Source organism: Gopherus flavomarginatus, chromosome 2, assembly GCF_025201925.1.
Source record: "Gopherus flavomarginatus isolate rGopFla2 chromosome 2, rGopFla2.mat.asm, whole genome shotgun sequence".
Lineage (NCBI taxonomy): Eukaryota > Metazoa > Chordata > Testudines > Testudinidae > Gopherus > Gopherus flavomarginatus.
The window spans coordinates 23530585-23554798 of NC_066618.1; the positions used below are offsets into that span (position 1 = coordinate 23530585).

At 41.2% G+C, this 24214-nt stretch overlaps 1 protein-coding gene across 8 annotated transcripts in view; it reads left to right on the forward strand.

The window, feature by feature from the left end:
• Nucleotides 1–24214, forward strand: part of ZMYND11 (zinc finger MYND-type containing 11) — a 142458-nt gene that overhangs the window by 79939 nt on the left and 38305 nt on the right. For all 8 annotated transcript variants that reach the window (XM_050942253.1, XM_050942255.1, XM_050942252.1 and 5 more), the window contains one exon: nt 15153–15312. In XM_050942253.1, coding sequence (XP_050798210.1) covers nt 15153–15312 — 160 coding nt within the window. The remainder of the gene's footprint in view (nt 1–15152; nt 15313–24214) is intronic.

Consider the following 24214-nt stretch of genomic DNA (forward strand, 5'->3'; position numbering starts at 1 on the left):
CCAAGTCCCAAAAATACACCATCGGAGAGGGAAGGGGGAGAATGGATGTTGTAACTAGCAGTGCTAGAGGGGGTTCCTCCATTCTGGAGGAATCCTCAATTACTTTGATAGGGAAGTTGTCCAGTTCTTTTGCACCTAGGAAGCAGGGCAAAGACGCTAGAGATGAAGAGCAATAATCTGGTGTGATTTGCTTTGGATTAGAAATCAGTGGTAAAACACACAATTAAAGATCTCACCATTCTTTTTGCAAGAATTAGGTGTCTTGCCAAATTCCATTTGATAGATTCTGCCAGTTAGATTGCCCCTGCAGTTTCCATTGGATAATTCCTCTCCTAAGAACTCTGTTGTGCAATATTGGTGTTGCAGAATGATTGCCACATTTCATCCCAGAGCTGGTTGCTTTTCATTGGTATGGCATGTGATGTAATCGCTGAGCATGAACTGAGTATGACTATGATTGGTGGATAAGATTATTATCACTAGCAATACAAACAGTTTTTGAAAACAGCAGTGCTTCTCCCTAGTAGATACTTGCTAATGAATGCAAACTCATCTTAAATTCTTTCTACAGTACTTGTTACTATGCAAGGTATAAGTTTTTTGTTCATTGCTCAAGGCACTAAAAACAAATTACCAGGTCCTATTTAAATACTATTAAGGGTAATGTTTGTAAATATTGTGCAGAGTTTGACAATCACAGTTCCCATGATATTTTTCTAAGAAGGTAATCTGTAATGTCCATGCTTGTGTTTGTTAAAGTGTAAAAAGTTCATTTTTGCAAAAAGCAGTTAACAGGTTCTGCAGTTTTAGACTTTAATGAAAGCAAGACAGTCCAGTTTATAATACTGACTTGCTTTCTACCTGAAAAGCAATACTGATTTATTGAATTGATACAGTAATTTGTAGTATTTGAATATGAAACATCCTAATAATGTGTTATTTCTTACCTTTGAAAAGTAGGTTGAAGATAATAGATAGTTAAAGATAATAACATCATGGTGTTTGCATAAGAGAGGTGATTTTTTAATCTTATTTTTTTGCATCTTCTGTAATGAAAACTTACGGTATGTTAGATATAGAGGTATGTAAGATCCTGATTCATGAAAGCACTTAATTACATCCTTCTTTTTAAGCAAGTGCTCTTCTGATTTGGGATGCTTTCTGAATCACTGCCTAAATAAATACTGCCTTTGCAAAGCATCTAAAAGTATGTTAAATTTTGACTTATTAATGTCCCAGTAATAAATTCACAATCATTGAGGTGAATTTCCTATTCTGCAAACTCACAAGTAACTTTACACACACGTGGAGCCACACTGAGTGAATAACTTTATACACGAGTGACATGCATAAATTACTCATGCAGTGAGACTATATACCCATAAAGTTGGGCAAATGTTTGTAAGATTGCAGCCTTATGTTTTAATTTAAGGTAAGTTATTTCTTTGCCTGTGGGTGGTGAAAGGAGCTAGTTGTGTTTGAAAAGGGGAACTGATTATCTGAGTGTAGACAGGAGTTAAGTGGCTTGACTGTTTAATTCCTTGCTTTTCATGGTTTGCATTGACGGTATGCAGTCTAGCAACCTTAACTGTAAGTTAATGAAGTTGTTTGAGTGGGCATGTAGGTTTAATAGCTGGAACTTGGAACGCTTTTCTGCATTAAAATTATTACTTATGTCAGAACTGACCTAGATAATGAGTATTAGAAGAGGTTGTATGGTGCCTGAGGTATGTAAAGCATGAACAGACAGGATTACCTCTTAACTCTGTCAGCAGCTGCCGCAGCAATGTCAAACAGATATAAGTCTCATTGAATTGCTACATTATAGTGTTTTACTGCCCAAGGGTATATATAAAAGTGTATTTAAAAAAAATAAAAAGTCAGATTCACTATTAATTCATGTGCTGTATTTTGGGGCTTAGCTAAGGAACTAAGAACTTCAGACCTTATGAAGTCTAGAAAACATTCCATTTAGACAGGATCATTTCTGTGCATATATTTTCAGAATGGTTATGGCAGAAATCTGTATGAAAGATTCAAAAAAAGGTCATCACTAATGCAGCCCCTTTGTGCCCCTTGTGTGAGGTTTTGGATCACCAAAGTGCAGAACTGTAGCCTTTTCCTCAGTCCACCTACAACAGCTTCATCAATGCATAGGTGACATGTGGAACACCTATCTGGCATATGGAGAATGATGACCATCCTGTGCAGCTTGTTTTTTCTGTGTTTCTCCTTGTCAGGGAACAGTGTGAGGCTTAGCGGTGAGGATTGGTGTTCTGCTTTGGCCATTTGAACCTTGGTGAATTTAATCCAAACAGAATACATGCATGACCCTAAACATATAAATAAATACTTTCAGAACAAACAGAAAGAAGTTTTTACTGCCAGCACTATTTTTCTGCATGTCTCCTACAAGTGCATGCCATCACACTCCTAGAGCAGTATAAAGAATTCAGCTCTGTACTTTTTTGTATTTGTGCAATGTCATCAAGTCTCAGTCCAGCATTCAGGTCCTGGTAGATAAGGAAAAGAGGGGATGATTTTCAAATATGTTATTTTGGAAAGTATTTATTTATAACTTTTAAGTCTACCCATGTATTTTGTGAAAGTCAGATCCCTGATGTGGTACTGCTGTCTGAGGGAGTGGGATATGTGCAGGGGATCTGCACAGGAGGTAGGTATCTCTTGAATGGAGTGTCTTGAAGCACACCCGCGAGCATCATGGAGGAGAGAGATTGTTCCTCATCTGGTCTTCTGCAGAGATCACTAGAGAATAGCTTTGCTATCTGGCTTGTCCACTGATTCCCAAGTTTGGGCCTTAATGATTGAAGCGCTTAAATAGTGTTATGTAAACTTATTTATTTAAAAAGCATTTCAGTCCATCTCTTACATTTTTACTTCCGTTAGCAAAACCACTCAATTTATCCTTGTGAGCCTTCTGTGAAAATGCCTGTAAGGTGTTGGATTTAAAGCAAACTACTTTTCCTCATTCCAATTCTAGGACCCCTGATAACACAGTGTTGGACACAATATAAGAATACGAATAAGAAACTGAATAACAGTTGTATTACGCTGTTCCTTTTAGTATGAAAATCATTTTTCCATGGATTTCTGGGAGAATTTCCATTTTCCCTTTCACTTCCCATTACTTTCATTCGATGTATAAATGAAGGTCTGTCCCTAGAAACTAAGACATCTTTAGGTACATATCACTGTGGTATCTAGAGACCCAGTCTGACTCCCATTGAGGACAATGGCGCTCTTTCAACTGACTTTAATAGGACCTGCCTTATTTTTTCAGGGCTCAGTTATGTGAGCCTAACTGCACACTGAAGCAGAGAAGTGTAAGGAGCCCTCCCTCCCTTGCTAACTGCATTCCCCGACCCTGAGTAGGTGGAGAACTATCACCAGAAGACTGTTACTTCCCTTCCTAAACGTGGTGGCACAGAGCGAGTGGAGCCTCAGCTTCCCTAAAGAACAAGTTGTGTTGTACAAACAGACCAAAATGTAGTGTTCACCACCAAAAAGTCATCATTTATCACCAGTTGTCACACGGTGGTATCTCACATAAGGCAGTTATTTCTTATCCTTATGATTGTCTAGTTTTGGTCTTTCTGTTGCACCTCTTGCTAGAATATCTATAATATTGCACCTCTTGCTAGAATATAATGATCCACCCTCTGATTATTGAGATCACTCCAAAAACCTCAGTTCTTACATTATGAGCAGGAAAAATGAGATTAATATTTATTTCAGTGTCCATGTTAACTTCTGCTTCTGAGTACTGCAGTACATCATGTTTTCTGTGTATGTGTCTTGGAGGCCATGCTCCTGTGATTGCGGCCTCACAGGCAGATGCTGTGCCCACTGTCTTCAAGGGGGCTCCTCACAGAGACAAGAATCTGTCTATTTAGATCCAGTTGCGGCGTTTTGGCCACGGATTATAAGCTCTTTGGAGAAGGGCCTTTCTTCACATTTGTGTCTTGTACAGTACAATGGAGTAAGTAGCGTGTATTGTGGCTGTTGGCCCTTTCATCGTCACATGCTGGTCCCTATGGTTATTCACTGTGGGTGTGCATCTGCTTTGAATTCCTGTATCTGAAAATGCTTCAATAGCAGTGTCTGTTAGTCCACACCTGTACCCCGTGCCTTCTTGTGCTACAAACTGAGGGCATAAGGGACAGCATGAACTGTCTTTTTCTCCAGTATCTTTTCTGCCACTTGCAGTCTGTTGGTTGAACCCTCCTTTGTCCGTGTCTTCTAGATTCCTAGATCCATTTTTCCTGTAAAAAATTGTAAATAGTTAATTAGTTTTAATTCTTTGTAGTGTTTATAATTAGTGTTAATTGTCATAGTTTAGTTAATAGGCATTGGGTGTGGGGTCCCTCCAACATATGGGGCACTTATCCCCAAAGTTCCAGGCTTCAAGCCTTGCCTCAGGTGCCTTCAGGTCCTCCTGGTAAGCAACCTGTGCATGAGCTTCCTTTTCTGCCTGGAGCAGTCACACATCCCATCAGCATGTGACATCTGCTACTCCTTTCCCCTGTACTAGGCAGACCTGGGAGTTCAGACTAATGGAGCTCTCCAGGAGGCCTTGGTTGGACCCAAGGCCTTGCTGCTCCCCACCTTGTTGACTGGATCCTCTGAGTAGTTCCCCTTCTAAAAAGAGGCACAGTGAGGGTAAGGAGAAGCACCCTCACAAGAAGACAGACCAAATGTCCCATAAATCTGCTGAAAAGAGGGCTGCTTCCTCCCTGACCCCCTGCAGGGCTAAATGAGACTCCACTTCCCAGAATTGGCCTGTCTGGAGCTCGTGTGATAGCACTGCTGATACTGGGAGTGTCTAGTGCTCTGAAACTGTCCTCAAAAGCAGGTAAGGACTCTAAGGACTAATGGCCTTTTTCACCAGCAGTTCCACACTGCACCAAGACAGCCATGCCTGTGCCTGCACCAATGGATCCAGTACCAAAGAGTCTTGTCAGAGCTCAGTGTGCCCTTCTCAAAGATATGGCAATTTACACAGATCTGGAGTCACCAATCCTGTCAGACCTGGTGCTAGTGAGAGACATCACTGCACTGTTCATGTATCACTCACTGATCCCAAGCACTAGCGGACATGTAGATACCCTGACTGTCAGGGATCTATTCACCTGATTACACCTCTGGCCAAGCCATCAAAAGGTAGCCAGTACAGATGGCTTCACCCTTCGAGTTTGATGACTCTTATCTTGAAGAAGAGCAGGAACCAGTACCTCTGGTTCCACCGATGGTTCATATTTTGCATGTCAACCCAGATGGGGCCTCCAGGGCTATTTGGGGATCCCTACATTCATGAGAATCTTACGTAATGACAAAGGATCAATGGTACCCACCATGGAATCTGCCCTTTATCACTGTGATCCCACCCACCTGCCTTACTGGAGTGCATGGGTTCCTTACTGTAGTCCTACACTTTGAACACCGTGGGTATTGCACTTATCAAAGAATACCAGTAGAAGAACTGCCCCTGGAGCAGGGAGAGGAACAAGAGGAGTCAGAGCAACTAAAGCAGCTGGTACTGCCGAATCAGCTTAACACCTCTTCCTCAAAAGCAGTTCCAAGAGCTGCCAAGGAGGATCACAGACACCCTCAAGAACCTGCTGGAGGAAGTTCAGGATCCCCCACAAAAGCTCCTGGTCATTCTCCAGTCGACAGCTTCCTCCAAAGTCGCACTCACTATTAATTAGGCCATTTTGGAGCCTACTAAAGACATTTGACACACACAGACCACCCTGACCCTGAAGGCGGCCAAAAAAGAAATACTTTATTCCTCTCTAACGGGTCAGACTATTTATTCTCTTATCAAACCTGAACTTTCTGGTGGTATAAGAAATCATGGAGTGGACCAGACTACACCAGCCAAAACCTACTACTTTTGGTTAAGGATGCCAACAGATTAGATCTCTTCGGCAGAAAACTTTTTTGTCAGCCAGACTACTTTTAGATATTGCAGACTACCAGCCATTTATGTCACCCTCGCCCCTTTTGGTGGTTCGCTTGTCTGTTTCTTTCCAATGTGATGATACCTAACTTTGAATACTTGGGTCCTGGATATCATCTCAAGTGTCTACACAGTAGATTCCTGTCTGTTCCTTTCCTGTCCCTTTTCAGGGTCTCCTCTCATGAGAGGGTTCTCAAACAGGAGGTAAACTATCTGATCCAGCAAAGAATCCTGTGGCACCTTATAGACTAACAGACGTTTTGGAGCATGAGCTTTCGTGGGTGAATACCCACTTCTTCAGATGCATGTGGTGGAAATTTCCAGGGACAGTATATATATGCTAGCAAGATCCAGTTATTCTTTATTATCACAGATCACAGTATCTAGCTTTAACTCAGCCCTCAAACAACAGTCCAGTCCTGCTTGTTTCTTTTAGGCCACATGGCATCACGTAAGTATGTGACCCCCTTCACCAGGCTTCCTTGCACTGCCTTCAGGCCTGGCTGAAGATATTCTGTGTTCCTAACAGGGATTCCTTGGACAAGAGAATCTCACTTCCAGCATAATAAAGATTTCAGGAAGGCAGACTTTAGCAAACTCAGGGACTTGGTTGGTAAGATCCCATGGGAAGCAAATCTAAGGGAAAAAGCAGTTCAAGAGAGTTGGCAGTTTTTCAGAGAGACACTATTAAGGGTACAAGAGCAAACTGTCTCACTATGTAGGAAAGATAGGAAGTGTGGCAAGACACCACCCTAGCTTAACCAGAAGATCTTCAGTGACATGAAACTAAACAGAGAGTCCTACAAAAAGTGGAAATTTGGTCAAATTACAAAGGATGAATATAAACAAGTAACAGAAGTATGTAGGGACAAAATTAATAAAGCCAAGGAACAAAGCGTGATTAAACTAGCTAGTTAGTAGCAATTGGACATCTAACTTAATGAATGTCGGTGAAAATGAGGTATGATCAGAGGCTAAAATAGGAAAGAAACAAGTTAAAAATTACTTTGACAAGTTAGATGTCTTTAAGTCACCAGGGCCTGATGAAATACATCTTAGAATACTCAAGGAGCTGACTGAGGAGATATCTGAACCATTAGCAATTATCTTTGAGAAGTCATGGAAGACTGGAGGATTCCAGAGGACTGGAAAGATCAATCATCTTAACTTCAGTACCCTGGAAAGATAATGGAACAAATAATTAAGCAATCAATTTGCAAACACCTTGAAGATAATAAGGAGATAAGCAACAGTCATCATGGATTTGTCAAGAACAAATTGCTCCATCCACACATTTACCAGGCACTGTTACCTGATTCTCTCAGTGGTGGATGCTTCTTTCGGTTCAGCAGTCCTCCAAACTGGGGTACAGAGTTCTTCCTCGCATCCCACCTACACACTGGAGTCATCCACAGTGAATCCCCATTGGGACCAGCATTCGAGAAAAACGGGGTATTTACCTATCAGAAGCCTGCATCCCAAGAAAAGAGAAAAAATTCATAGACAGGAGTTATAGACCAAGCTGGATGAGCAAGCATCTCACAGAGGTGATTAAGAAAAAACAGAAAGCCTACAAGGAATGGAAGATGGGAGGGATCAGCAAGGAAAGCTACCTTATTGAGATCAGAACATGTAGAGATAAAGTGAGAAAGGCCAAAAGCCATGTAGAGTTGGACTTTGCAAGGGAATTAAAACCAATAGTAAACGGTTCTATAGCCTTATAAATAAGAAGAAAACAAAGAAAGAAGAAGTGGGACCGCTAAACACTGAAGCTGGAGTGGAGGTTAAGGATAATCTAGGCATGGCCCAATATTTAAACAAATAATTTGCCTCAGTCTTCAATGAGGCTAATGAGGAGCTTAGGGATAATGGTAGGATGACAAATGGGAATGAGGATATGGAGGTAGATCATGCCAAACCAACCTGATCTCCTTCTTTGAGAAAGTAACAGATTTTTTAGATAAAGGAAACGCAGTGGATCTAATTTACCTCAATTTCAGTAAGGCATTTGATACGGTTCCACATGGGGAATTATTAGCTAAATTGGAAAAGTTGGGGATCAATATGAAAATTGAAAGGTGAACAAGGTATTCCATTGCTGAGCATTGTAGAATAGACTTGATGGTGTCTTCAAAGACCATGGATTTGCGGTTTGGTAGGCTCTCAAAGTGCTCCTTCCAGTGGTGTTTAATGACCTCATAGTCCTTGAGGACGATGGAGCCAGCCTGGGAACATGAGGGGGTTGGGTCTTTGGAGATGATTGAAAGAAGCTTCTCGTGTCACCCTGATCTACGAAACCCTGGACCTCAGAAGCCTTCTCTTGCTACCATTTATTTTTGATGTCACATAGCCTTCTTTGGACTTTGGCTTTGAGCCGTGATAAGTCTCATGTTTTCGTTGGTTAGTGGAATCATTTTGCCAGTTACAGAATGCAATTATTTTCTGTTGAATTAATGCTAGGATTTCCTTGTTTTCATCAAAGCAGTCTTAGTACTGATGAGTGGAATATCCTATAGTTTCAGTACATGCATGTGAATGGTATTTTTAAGATGATCCCAGTGTTCTTGAATGTCAATTATGTTATCAGGCAAATCAGAGAGTTTCTCAGACAGATATTGCTGGAACATCTTGTAGCTGACTTGATCTTGAAGTGCTTTGATGTTATACCGCTTTTGCTTAGTTTTTGGGTGTTTGCGGTGTGGTGAAGCGAGCTGAGGCTACATGATTGATCTTACTCATGGATGATCTGTCCAACAGTGATCTGTACCTCTCATGGTTTGTGTTATACAGACATCGGAGTAATCTCGGGCTCTGATTATAACATAGTCAAGGAGGTGCCGGTGTTTGAACCGAAGATGTTTCCAGGTGGTCTTAAATTTGTTACTCTGCCTAAAGATGGTATTTGTGATGAGCAGGTTTACATTTCCCACCCCTTCTTTGCCTGTTGTGCCACTCCAGAGTTGAGAGTCCTCTCCGACTCTGGCATTGATCCTCTTGGGAGATTTCAGTTTGTCTGCCTTAGGTGTAGCCATGAGGACTCCATCGAGAGCACTATAAAACTGCTCCTTGTTGTCTTCCTCATCATCAAGTGTTCGGGCATACGCATTGGTGACTGTGACATATTGGTTGTTGCTGAGCTTGAGCCAAAGAGTCATGAGATGCTCATTGATCCCCACAGGAAGCTCCAAAAGTCGACTGGCGATCTTATTTTTGATGGCAAAGCTAATCCCATGAATGCATCTCTCTTCAGGTGGCTTTCCTTTCCAAAAGAAGGTACAGCCACCTCCTTCCTCTTGTAATTGGCCTTCATCAGCCCGCGCCATCTCACTAAGAGTTGCAGTGTCAATGTTGAGTCTTCCCTGTTCACTGGCAGTTATGGCACTTCTTCTTTCTGGGCATTCACTGTGCTGAGAGTTCATAAGGGTGTGGACATTCCAGGTGATGAAATTCATTGTCTTATATCTCTTGTTTTGGCCATAGAGTTGAATGATCCCACTCGGTGCAGCCATCCAGTCGGAAAAGTGTGAGACAGCCTATGTTTGGGGCACTTTTTCTAGCCCCCTCCCCATTTGGGGTGAGAAGGGGGGATCCTAAAAAGATCTGCTCAGTCACAGCCACTGCTGCCTGAAATGCACTTCTCTCTCATTGAAGCACAAGACGACCATCACATAGCTGCCACCTGCGTGCAGATTTGTGACTAAAGACTGCCAGAAATCACTGCTCCTGTCTTCACTGCCACTCCTTTCTTCCCCACTGCCGGTCTTTGTGTGGGTGTGAGCCCTTTGACAGAGGCCTGCACCTGAAATCTTTTAACGTGGGGAGACCGGTGCATTGGTGGTGACCACATGTGACTCGACAGGGCAAGGAGATCCAGGACAACCAGGGGTCTCCCTCCTGCTGCAGCCCTCATTCACCTTCACAGCTGCAGAGTATTAAAAGGTCCTCTATATGTGCCTGATCCACCACTGGGATCTTGTGAAGTTTGGACCACGGTTAGTAAGGAGCCTCACCTCAGAGCTGCTCACCAAGAGGGACCCTATCAGGAATATGAAAGCTCCAGACGATGTAGCTCCGAGGGTCATCAGAGAGGACCACAACTGACATGATCTTCATGGCACAACAGATTCAGGAGAAGTGCAGAAAGCAACACCAGGAACTATTCGTGGCATTCATCAATCTAACCAAGCCCTTTGACTCTGTCAATCGTGATGCTCTATGGAAGGTGCTGTGTAGGTTTGGCTGTCCACAGAAATTAATTTCCATCATCATACTACTCTATGATGGGATGACTGCCACCATTCTGAGACTGAACCATTCATCATTCACACTGGTGTCAAGCAAGGCTGTGTCATTGCTTCAACACTCTTCTCCATTTACCTTGCCGAGATCCTGATTCTCATCCGTGACCACCTTCCTAATGGAGTCAGGATTGAGTATCGTATGGATGGTCAACTCCTCAATCTCTGACATCTCCAAACAAAATCTAAGATCACAAGAATTGGCATCACTGACCTTCCCTATGCAGATGACTGTCATTCTCGCACACGCAGAGCCTGCATACTACCCCCTAAACCTTTTTGCAGATGCCTATCATGCCTGGGACTCTCTCTCAACATCAGGAAAACCAAGGTAGTCTACCAGCCCTCACCTGCACAAACTACTCTTTATACTCCACAAATCATCCTCACTGGAGAACCTCTGGAAAATGTGGACCATTTTCCATACCTTGGCAGCCACCTCTCCCGAACAGCCAACGCTGACCCAGAAGTTGAATACAGGATCTGCTGTGCCAGCACGTCCTTTGGAAGACTACTTAATGAGTCTTCAATGACAGGGATCTGCAAACAGGCACCAAGATCTTGGTTTACAAGGCAGTTGTCCCCCATCCTTTTCTGTGGGTGTGAGACCTGGGTAACCTACAGATGACATCTCAAGCGGCTGGAGTGGTTCCAACAGTGCTGCCTCGGGAAGGTTCTGAGGATCAGCTAGGAAGAGCGACTCACTAACATCAACATTCTCTCTGCAGCCAACATCAGCAGCATAGAAGCGCAGGTCATGAAACACCAACTCTGCTGGGCTGTCCACTGTGTATGTATGCCTGACACTCGCCTCCCAAAGCAAGTACTCTTCTGTCAGTTAAGTCAGGGAAGAAGGGCTCGCGGAGGGCAGCAGAAGCACTTCAAAAGTACACCTTAAAAAGGGAGGTATCAACCCAACAAACTGGGAGGACTCGAAGCAGAATAGATCACAGTTGCGCCACACAATACACCAAGCCACAGCTCACTTTGAGGACAACAGACATGCTCATGAGACAGAGACAAAGGAGGAAAAAAAGGGCACGACAGTCCAGCCAACAACTGTGTCTCCTCCAAGATTACACCTGTCACTTCTATGGGAAAATCTGCAGGGCACAAATTGGGCTCCTCAGACACTTAATAACCCACCAATGAACCCCCTTGGCAAACATCATCCTCACATCGAGGGATAGCCGAAGATACCCAGTCCTGTGCTTATTTCTCTTCCGCACACATTGCCTTTAATTGAAATACATTGATTAAGCCTCTTAACTGATTATAGCTGGTCTAAGGGATTTAACTTTGTCTCCATGCTATCGTCTCACCCATCCAAAATAAGGCTTGCTTTACATTAGTGGCCAACCTAATTCAAACAGACATTTTGAGGATTTCATTAGGTAATGTTCAGCGCTTTGATCTGTAGCAACAAGTGTAGATCTAAAAGGCAGTATTGCCTAGTGGATAGTGCACAGGATGGCAACTCAGGAGATTTTGGTTCTGTTCCCAGCTCTGCTGTTGGCTTGCTGTGTGACGTTGGGCAAATCACCTTCCTTTTCTGGGCCTCAGTTTCCTCATCTGTAGAATGGAGATAGTGATATATAAGAGCTAAATGATGATATTATTATTTTATTAAGAATGCTGGAGAGTCACAGAAGTCAAAATTGAACATGCTGGGTGTCTGATTGGGGAGGTGAGAGTATCAGGTAAAAATATAAATATGTGTCAACAAATTTCACAAATTTGAAATAACATTTTAAATAAGCTGTGTGTGCACTCATGCACATGCGTGTGTGGACATGAGTATTTAAAGAATCACATTTATCCTTAACTCAGTTTTAAGGTATTTAGTTCTTTATGCCTCTTTATAAAGTAATTCTGAGCTAGTAATAGTGTTCTGGAGACTTGAATCACAGTATTTAACATTACTGTCCAGTGTCATCCCTAACCTATCTGGGACAGATCTTCAGCTCCTGAAAATTGACGTCTCCATTTTTCTCTGTGGAGCGCCACTGATTTATGGTAGGTGAGGATCTTGCCCTCAGTGTTTAAGTGGGTATTGACTTTGGTGCAGAAACAGAGTACTACTCTTATTCTTGAACTGTATACCTTAATTCTGAAGAAGCAAAAGGATAAGATGTGCACGGAAAAGAACCAGAGTGAATTGCAAAGAGGAGAGCAGAAGTAAAGAGATAAATACACAGAAAGAAGAGACGGACTGAGAAGAGACTATACTATACAGGAGGTCGGAGAAGCTGATCTGGTGATACCTTCTTGCCTTAAACTTTATGACTCTATGAGACTTAGGAAGATTAAAAATGGACATACAGAGAAAAAGGAAAAAGCACAACAGTAGTGGTCCAAATGCATTTGGTAACTTGGTCACCCACCTGAGTTTTTGGATTATGCAGGCAGCTCTAATAACTCTTCCAGTTGTAGTCTTCTAACCAAATAAAAATAAAATTAAAACAGTATAAAGTGACAGAAGAAGTTCTGAGGTCTTGTAGCTTAAGTTTGCAGAAGACTGGGTTTTGTTATTACGAATAAGATATTTGAACCAGATTCTCTTGTGGGTACCTGTCCCTGTGACAGCACAAAGGAACCAGAAAGCAGACCCATTTGGCCATATGGGAATTCACCTAGCGTATTGAAGATGCAAGGCTGCCATGCCTGGCTCCTGCATTCCTTCACTCCCCCCTGCCCCATGCCCCCTGGAACTTGGACCTATGTTGTCAAATAGTGTAGGGTAGAACAGGCTGGGACCATAAAGCTGCACAGGATCTGGCTCTTTAATCATAGATTCAATATGGACCAAAACTTTATTATCATTCATTGATATTAATATAATAGTACCACCTTAGGCCAAACAGGCTTGGACCTCCATTGTGCTAGACCAACGGTTCTCAAACTGTGGGTAAGGCCCATAAAGTGGGTCATAACCCTGTATTCATGGGGTTGCCAGGGCTGGTGTAAGACTTGCTGGGGTATGGGGCCAAAGCCTGAGCTCCACTGCCTGGGGTCGAAGCCAAAGCCCGAGCCTCCTTTCCCAAGGTCGAAGCCCCCAGGCTCGCGCTTCGGCTTTCCCCACCCATCCACCCACACACACACACACACACACACACTCCCCACACACAAAGCTCAGGCTTTGGTTACCCCTTCTGGGGTTGTGTAGTAACTTTTGTTTTCAGAAGGGGGTGCAGTGCAGTGAAGTTTGAGAACCCCTGGGCTAGACACTGTACAAACAATCTCTGCCCCTAAGAACTTTCAGCGTAACAAAATAGACATAACAGGTGGATGAGAAGAACAAGCTGGCTGGGGAAACAAAAATTATTGGATGTGCACAGTTCTTCGTCAACCCAAATACTGTAGATGCTGTGACAGAATTGGAGCTGCTCTGTAATAATTTTTGAATACTGTATATTGACCTAGTTATTAGGATGGTCACTGTAAGAATATCAGAGACAAAGTAAGTTAAGTAATATCTTTTATTGGTCCAAGAGACTGAGTCACAGGGACACTGGGATATCTGAAGAAGTTAGGCCTGCCTAGATGATCATCAGGGATGGTAAGGCTTTAAGTAAGGCAAGACATGCATGTCACCTGTTTTAACATTCTTTTTCTCTAAGTGCTTTGTTCCCACAGTTTAAAATAAACAATAATTTTGTGTTGAGGACTGTTTTGTCACAAATTCGCACTGGTCACACATTCCTAAAGGGAAGAACTGCAGGTGCCAGAACTCACTCTGACTTGCTCAGTAACCGCAACTGACACACTGGATACTATAGCCCAGAGTTTGGTCTAAGAATGGGAGAACTGCGGAATTGCACCACAGGCTAGTTGAAGGCACCTTATGGGGTCCATTCAGAGAGACCAGAAAGGGCACAGAAGTGTAGCTAACCTTGTAACTGTGACAGATACATAGCTAGTAAAATACGGACCCACAACAGATATTTGCCTCTGATAACAGCTCAGGCCCTTCACAATTCAATCATTCACTTAACTGCTGCTCACTTCTTATTCTACACACAGACCAGAAACAGCAGTGGCTGTCCAAAACATCATTTTGGACCTTTGTGGTTTTTTTCCATAAAACTAATAATGTTCTTGCACTGCATTTTTTGTGAATGAAGAATTATTTACTTTATTACAAGTTAACAATTTTTTTGCCTGAAAATAACAAATTACACTTTGGCAAACATTTCATATACCAGACCAAATCTAACTAGCATTTCTTTTGTCTGCAGATGACTTAATTGCCTAATAGCCTGTTGTACAGTCTTTGCTCTTGCCAGTGTAGTTGAGAGTGGCCATTCCTAGTCGGCAACCTCAAGCACAGGAAATAGACAAGTTATTACCATAAATGGGGGAAGCTCTTGGGGTTTCATGTTCAGTGCATGAATTTCATTGTTTGTGGTTGTCCTGTCTCCTTCAGATTACTTAATGCACTATGTTATATTCCTAGCCTCACTCTGTACTATGGTCTGTATGAGTAAAATTGTTGAGTTTCAAAGTGTGTAAAGCACTATGCTCTCTCAGATTGGGACTGAAGGTAGAGAGTTTGTCCTGTATCCAAAAGTACCAGTTGCTGGATCGTGGTCAGCTTTGAGAATCTTCTTGGAAAATCCCTCTACAGTACCACTACACTCAGACTCCTCTAAGCACTTACACAGTGGAGAACCTACTAGGGAAACAACCTGAGTTTGGAAGGAATGTAACGTTGTACAAGTTAAAAAAGACAAGCAAACAAACTTGGCAATTGCTATGATACTAAATCAGTTAATAAAATGTATATATCTTTACTCTCAACTGTAAAAAAGGGATTGGTAACATTTAGATTTAAAGGCTATTACTTAAGGACTTCTTTTGTGCTTTGTGTGCAGGTATATGTCTCGAGTCCATGGTATGCATCCAAAAGAGACCACACGTCAGTTGAGCTTAGCAGTGAAGGATGGTCTTATTGTTGAAACCCTGACTGTGGGATGTAAGGGATCAAAAGCTGGTATTGAACAAGAAGGATACTGGTTGCCAGGAGATGAGATTGTGAGTATAATATCTAGAAGAAATTAAATCATGTTTCCTGGTATGTTGACATGGAGCCTATATGAATTTCCATTAACAGTTATTTATAGATGATCTATTGATGTCACTTGTGAACAATGAAATAATGTTTCACAAGCACAGTTTTACTGTTTAAATCTTGCACTGAAAAGATTTTTTTTTTAAGTCCTCCCTGTTCCATAGAAATCCTGCCTTGTAGGGCTCTGCATCTGCTGCCATGGAACACTGTCTGTGGCTTTACACAGGTTTGCTCATTTACTCCCTCTGTGACCCTCCTATGGTCATATATGAAGATTTTCAACACAAACCTTACTGGTCTCACTTTGACTCCTCTGACATCTTCAGAGATCCAGAGTGATCCTTAAAGGAATATATCTTTTTAAAAGATTGTATTTTAAAAGGAGAGTGTTGATTTGAGGGTGTTTGAATCTGAGGGGAAAAAATTAGCTCCTTTCAGGGAAAATTGTATTTATATACCCCCCAGATAATGCAACAATAACAAAATCTGTGTTATACCAGATGTCTGGAAACAGTCTGGAAATCTATCGTGGTATACTTTTTTAGCTATAAGCCTCCAAAAATTGGTTCAGGAAATGTATACGGTGACTAAATCTAATTAATCAGGTTGAAAGACTAGCTTGTTCATGATATTTCTAAATTCCTGCCTAAAAAATTGCTGTGTTTTTAAAGAGAGAATGGTAAATATATAGGTGCAAAATGTGAGATACATGCTGTTAACTGTTATTCTGAATACCTTCCTTTTTATTTCTTAGCAATGAAGTAGCTTTAAAAAATATCAAATTCTCACAGTGGCTTCTGTCTTTATGATTCATTCAAACAATTCTGGTACTTCTGCTACTTCAGTAGCAACAACTAATTAACAAAAACTGGACCAGTCATGCAAGCCCCCTCATGCAAACTCATAACAGGTCATTGGAGTTTCATACAAATGCTCTATCTTCACTGCAGAGTTAAGGCAAGTTACCTGCATTTGAGTTAGTCAAATGAGAGTGGCCACCCTGCAAAATAACACTGGAACTGCCCAGAGTGATTGGATTAGTAGCACAGAGTGTTTGTGTTTACAGCTGATGGGTTGTGTAAATCTCCTGACAGGTCAGCCAAGGTGAGTTAAGGGTTTTGTGTGTGGATGGGACTTGAATTAAGGGCAACAATCAAGTTAACTCAGCAGTAAAGATAAGCCCTACAGAGGGCTTGTAGAAGCTATGTTGGCATGAAATGGAGCTACTGTATATATTTTGGAAGAATTATATACAAACAGAGCCATATTGATACAAACAGAGCCATATTGATTTCTGTTCCAGACAAACAGAAATGTCTTAGCTGCAGATCCTGTAAATGGCTTAACATGCTAAACTCCACTGACCTCACTAGAAACTGAGGGCAATTAGGCCTTGCAGTATCAGATTGTAAGAGTATGTCTGCACTGCGATAGACTCACAGCATAGCTGCAGCTGGCCCAGTCAGTTGAGTCAGGCTTATGGGGCTTGGATTGTGGGGTGCTAAGATTGCAGGGTAGACATTCGGGCTTGGTCTGGAGCCCAGGCTCTGATACCCTTCCCCCTCGCGGACTCGCAGAGCCCAGACTCCAGACGGAGCCCAAACGTCTACACGGCAATTTTATAGTTTCACAGCCCAAGCCCTGCGAGTGTAAGTCAGCTAAGCCAGGCTCTGAGACTTCGTGCCACGGGCTTTTTATTGCAGTCTAAACATATCCTTAGAAACTGATGGAAAACTTGTTGAAGTCAATATGCATCACACCCAGTCAGTAAAGAAAAATTGTTTCAAGGGGTTAACAAAGAAAACTCACTCCCGGATATAAAAAATTGCTTTATATGTCTTTTAGCCATTCCATTTTACAAACTTTAGGCCTAAATTTAGACACCTAAATCTATATGAAAGCACAAATAAATGTTCTGAGCTTCAGAGATGCTAAGCACCCACACCTCCCTCTTATATAGGTGCCTAACCATGGATAGATGTGCCTAACCTGAGGCAACCACGTTAGAGCATGTTGGCCTTAGTGCATAATGTGGACTGATCACTTTTCAAGTTAAAAATAATAGTAATAATAAGAAAACAAAGCATACAGATTATGTAACAGCTACTATGCGTGGACAAAAGGTTTTGTTTGATAACCTACAGCATTAGTTTGCTGATCTGTATCAACTTAATTGCTTTATCGGGTAGACTGACATAAACTCTGGTAAAACTCTTCCTAATAATGTTATGTCAATGATTGGGTTATTCTGTGAAAGGGTTAAATTCTTTCATACAATGCTTGAAGGTTCCATCATAGATCAGTGGTTCACAACTTCAGGGGTACTCTATGAAGTTTTATGAAGCTGTGTTAATATGACACTTTAAGCAAACTTCAGTGCATCTAGAAACACTGTGCAAAGACCTGAAATAGAACTGCCAAGATGCATGGAGGGGTTGTGGTTATGGGGAGGCTCTTGCTTCTCAGGTGACCTTTTTATGGTAATGTTTAAAAAAAGAAATAAAAATAACTTTTATTAAAATGACACTAGCATTCTGAAAAACTGAAAAGAACAAGGACATTCAGATTTAAACATCAATGAAAAATGTTCTCTCTCACATATATAAATTTATTTAAGATCCCACATCAATAACAAAGCATGACTCAGTGGACAACATTTCAAAAAGTTGGTATCTACAACAAATTAATCATGTGAAAGGGGTAATTGCACTTGTAATGCCTTGGTATGTCCAGTTACCAATTTTGCTTGCTTACTGGGCATCAGCGCAAATGGTGTGGATCTAACATAGCAGCTTTTTTCAAAATGCATCCTCATATTACACATAAATACAGTTGTAAACAAAATAGGTGATAATCATTTCCTCATTTACTTATTTGCCAGGATCTTAATTCAGAATTCTGGATTTCCACTGCTACAGTTGATGGCACTAATGCCTAACTGAGTGTAGTACCTTGCCTTGTTTTAGGCTCCTGTGTTATCATCACCTTTTGCAGAAGAACTCAGGTAATAGCAGTTTACAGTTCACCACTAAAACATTATTTCTCTTCTTAACACAAGTGCCTATTAAATAATATGTACTCTTCTCAGTGCTAGCCACAACAGGCTATGTTAAGAGTAGCAGTAACACATAATATACATATAATAATACTTTCCTACATCACAGTGGTGTTGAGGATTATTTAGTTAAAATGCACTGAAGTCCCCAAATGAAAGGTGCCATATAAATGCAAAGTAAGCACCTCATTTGTTATTAACAAGACTGAGTTTTCTTGGTTTTGTTGATTTAGGAAACATTTTGACATTAGTTTAAATCCTTAACAATAGTAGTTCCAGTGATTTGGTTACTGTCAATGGATAACACAATATGGAAACACGATTCTTGGCCAAAAAGAATTAACGATTAAATGTTAATTTAGTTAGGCAGTATACTTTGTTCGTTTGTATCCTGAAAAGATAGTGGTCTGGATCATCCCTGATGTATCTCATTGAAGTCAATGGAATTACACTAGAAATACATTTTGCTCTGTGATTCTACATATGGTTCTTAAAGATGATGTGCCATGCTTATTAAAAAGCCACACTCCTTTTACTGAAGATTTAAAGCAGTTAATAAAAGTCATACACATTTTGTAAAATGTTTTACAAATGGTTTTCATAGAGGCTATTTTTAATGCTTTAAATTTTAACTCTTTTCTACAGGGTTAACGAGCCGTAAGACCAAATTGGCCCATAGAGAGGAATTCTCTATTAAAAAATAAATTTACATTTATTGATAAAGCCAAGGAATACTATTTTTACCTTAAAATGGAGATGTGTTATTGGAAAAGGTCTGGTTTGTGCACTTGCCTGGCAACTGCAGCTCAGTTCACACCACTACAGGGGTTTGAAGTTGTTGTGTAGTGGCCAGATTCTCTGGTGGTGTAACTAGGGGAGGCCCCACAACGGATTGTAGTGCTTTGTGCCATTTCACTGTTCTGCAGACAGTGGAGGCAGGAAGAAGGCAATGTTCTTGAAATGTCTCTCTTTTTTATACAGGGGACTGGCCGGCTGATTGTGCTCAGTTAATTGCTGCCTCCAGCAGATGGAGACAGCTCTCTTGGCTGGCTAAGCCTGTTTTTTCTGGTCCTCTTTTCTCAGAAATAGATACCTGCAAGAGTGACATGGCAAGAAATAATTTTGTCCTTTTCAGTCCTCTTGCCACACCTCCAGACCACTTCCTCTCACACCTTTTCCTTCTTGTCAGTGGTGTGTTAGTTTAGTGGAGAGTGCTTTTGGAGGGGAGGCAGCTCGCTAGCCGCAGTGTTTCAAGCATACAATAGGAAACTGAAAACCATGAGATTTTCCTCATGCATCCAGTCTTGCTAACTCACTTCTGGGCTTTTCTGACATTTGAAATAATTATTGAAATCATATATTTGTATCTGGAAAATAATGTTACTTATTCAAAGTGACTTCAGATAACTTTCAGTCTCAAGTAAGCCTGGACAAAATCAATTTCTTTCATCTCCCTCTGCTGTCTTTACCATCACTTTCACAGCTGCTATGGCTAATTCCTGTAGCATTGTCAAAAGCCCTGAGATTTTCAAGACAATTCTGAGAGTCTGAGGTAACCCCAAAAAGATTGATCATTAGGCCAAATGCATGAGGCTAAGGTAGTATGATTTCTTGCTATGTCACACTTGCAGGGATCAGTTTCTGAGAAAAGAGGACTCTAGTTGTGACCTGTTTTAAATGACCTTGGATGAAGCAGAGACTATCCTACTTGCCAAGCCTATAGGAACTGCTTCAAGTTTTCGCAGTGAGCCGACACTGGCAGTCGGCTTCCTGTTGGACTGGCTGTAGCAGCTTGCACCTCTACTAATGTGCAAGTAATTCTCATTACTGCTCTCTACAGAAAGGGGCAGAATGGGATTGAGCCTGTTGTTCAGCAGGATGCGGTCTTATTTAGACTCTCTTTCCTGATGCTGGATTGTAACTAGACTTCCCTCCACTTTGGGGCCAAGTTTAGTTCTCAGCTAAGTACAATGGTGCTTTTGGAGCTTAAATAAAGAAAGTGAAAGCATAAGCCAACTCTTTGATTCAGGCAACCTTGGTTGCAGCGTGGGTGTGCTTTCAGTTGCATGTGCCTCACTACCTTACTGACATATCTAGAACTATTGCTGTGGGCATGTTCTTATTCTCATTTTGGCTTCTTAGCCATTGGTCTGACTGGATGGTGGCCACGCGGGACAGGATCTTTTCTGGGGAGAGCCCACTTAGGGTACAGTGTGTCACGTGGCTGCTATCTGGTGGGTTGAAAGGAATTTCCTGTTTCTCTAAGCCATCTCTGTTCTCTGGAATCTGAAGTCTTGGGTGGGAATGGCTGATCTGAAGCCAGATCTAGTCATGGGAATGGTATCTGCAGCAGTCAGCTTGTGGTGGAAACTTTCCATATGGCCTCCCAGTTAAATTGGAAAGTAGAGATGTTCTTCATATTTGGTGACTTGGTAACTTGAAGTGTGGATGCTCTCACTCACTCTTGGAACCTCAACTTAGCATGTATCTTTCACCTTCTTTCCCTGCTTGGCAAAGCCTTTCGGAGAACTATGAAGTTCAGGCAAAGTGTCAAGTCAAGTTCAGGCCGAGAGGTCTAGGCTTCTGGAGCTGTTGAATCTCCCTCTAGATCACTCTCTGTCTTTCCATCATGTAAGACCTTCCGGATCAATTTACTGGAGGGATCTCAACCACATAAGTCTAGTGTACCTGAAGAGAAAGAGATTTCCCAAGTGGATGATTTCCATGCTGTTGCAAATGCTGAACCCAAAGCATTTTCATGGACCTCTGTCGGGACAGGAAGTTAAATCCTTTTAGATGTGACATTCCAGATTTACATGCCTTTGAGGATGGGCTGGTTAAAGACTTGAACACTGGCTCCCAGAATATCCAAGCATCAGTCATTTTGGCCTAATGAAGCACGGTAGAACTCCGTGAATTCCTACCTGATGGGTGAGATATTTTAGAATTGCTGATACACTAAAGCCAAGACCCACTCCCTTTTAGACATGCAGGACCTTAGCATGGAGCTAAACACATACACAAGTGCTCCTTCTGAACCCATGAAAGGGGTCTCAAGGAAAGCCTTCAGCATTAAAACTGCCCTTCCAGTGGCCATCCATTCTTCCAGTAAAGTGGGGGAATATTGAGACCTCCTGTGCAGAGATCCTCATCACAATATAGTACAGTAAAAAGAAAGCCTACTCTCTATTTCCTTTCCAGATTATTTCCCCTTTCCATTTGGTTCAAGAGTGTTTCATTTCCTTATTGTGTCCATTCCCACAACATAGGAAAGAAAATGCCTGCACACAATCACAATAGCCTCTAAAGTTTCAGTGCCATGTTGGACGTGAGACTGTGTGACGGAAGCACACACTGCTGGGAAGTTCTTCCTTCTATCATGAATTGTTCTAGAACATCCATCTCTACCCTTTCAGCTAAGAGAGGAGGTGTTTTCTCTGTAAAACTGTGTAAGACATCTCCTTGAACATCTATACTGCTTTTCTTAGGTTTGGAAACTCTGCTTTTAGTAGGTCAATCCTGCATGTTGTAATTTGTTAGTGTCTCATTTCTTCTTGAAAATTGGTACCCATTCTGTCTGTCTTGGAGTTGGAGTCTAGTGTTGAAGTTTTCATATCCCATGGGTTGTCTGTGCTGGTTTGAGGGACTTTGGGGAATGATAGTTAGGTGCTGATTTGAGAATAGATTTTTCACACTGGTGCATAAGGGTGTAATCAGGTAACTTTGGTTGACATTAATGACTGTTACAGGCTCTGCCATTTATGTACTTGTTCTGAAAATGAGCATCTTGGTTTCTTCCTTTTCCTCTGTGCCAGCCCAGACACCTTACTCTGTTTTTACTATGTTTATGGAGCTGTGACTCCATACATTTCTGGGAGTGATGTACCTTAATATAATATTATACTGGAGGCTGGGTGAAACCTTACTGAAGCTGGTAGGTGTAACAGCTACCCTTGATTCAGGATAAATATAAAAAGTGGGGCTGTTGATCATTTGCAATTAACTCAAAAACTTAATCACAACTTTAATCGCACTGTTAAACAATAGAATACCAATTGAAATTTATTAAATATTTTGGATGTTTTTCTACATTTTCAAATCTATCAATTTCAGTTACAACACAGAATACAAAGTGTACAGTGCTCACTTTATATTATTTTTATTACAAATATTTGCACTGTAAAAATGATTAAAGATAGTGTTTTTCAGTTCACCTCATACAAGCACTGTAGTACAATCTCTTTATTGTGAAAGTGCAACTTAAAAATGTATGTATATTTTTTGTTACATAACTGCACTGAAAAACAAAACAATGTAAAACGTTAGAACCTACAAGTCCACTCAGTCCTACTTCTTGTTCAGCTAATCGCTAAGACAAATAAGTTTGTTTACATTTATGGGAGAGAATGCTGCCTGCTTCTAATTTACAGTGTCAGCTCAAAGTGAGAACAGGTATTCACATGGCATTTCTGTAGCCAGCATTGCAAGGTATTTACATGCCAGATATGCTAAACATTTGTATGCCCCTTCATGCCTTGGCCAGTATTCCATGCTGATGACGTGCATTAAAACATGCTTCCATGCTGATGACGTGCATTAAAAAAATAATGTGTTAATTAAATTTGTGACTGAACTCCTTGGGGGAGAATTGTATGTCTCCTGCTCTGTGTTACCCGTTATCTGACATATATGTCATGTTATAGCAGTCTCGGATGATGACCCAGCATGTTGTTCATTTTAACAACACTTTCACTGCAGATTTGACAAAATGCAAAGAAGGTACTAATGTGAGATTTCTAAAGATAGCTATAGCACTCGACCCAATATTTAAGACTCTGAAGTGCCTTCCAAAGTCCGAGAGAGATGTGGTGTGGAGTATACTTCCAGAAGTCTTAAAAGAGCAACACTCCGATGCAGAAACTACCCAAACCACCAAAAAAGAAAATCAACCTTCTCCTGGTGGCATCTGACTCACATGATGAAAATGAACATTCATCGGTCTGCATTGCTTTGGATCGTTATCGAGCAGAATCCATCATCAGTATGGATGCATGTCCCCTGGAATGGTGGTTGAAGTATGAGGGGACATATGAATCTTTAGCACATCTGGCGCATAAATATCTTGCAACACTGGCTACACTGTTCTCACTTTCAGGTGACATTGTAAACAAGAAGCGGACAGCATTGTCTCCTGCACATGTAAACAAACTTTTGTAAGCTCTATAGTTTTACATTGTTTTATTCTTGAATGCAGTTATTTTTGTGCATAATTCTACATTTGTAAGTTAAACTTTCATGGTAAAGAGATTGCACTACAGTACTTGCATTAAGTGAATTGAAAAATACTTTTTTTATTTTTACAGTGCAAATATTTATAATAAAAAATAAATACAAAGTGAGCACTGTATACTTTGTATTCTGTGTTGAAATTGAAATTGATATATTTGAAAATGTAGAAAACATCCAAAATATTTAAATAAATGGGTATTCTATTATTGTTCAACAGTGCGATTAATCGCGATTATTTTTTTAATTGCTTGACAGCCCTAATAAAAAGCAATTAAACTCCTTTATGAAATAGATAGCTTGAACAATAGGAACTACCACCCAAAACTCAGGTCACATGCAAGGCCAGTCAGGAATCTGAACTATGTGGATGGAGTAGGGGCTGAATGGGTGTTGTTCGAGGGAGCTGTGTGTATGAGGAAAGCAGCAGAAACACCATAGGAGCACACAAAGAAGGCAGCAAGGAATCTCCAGAGACAGCTAGAGAAGCACTTGTAGCATGACCTCGAAAAAAAGCCAAGGGA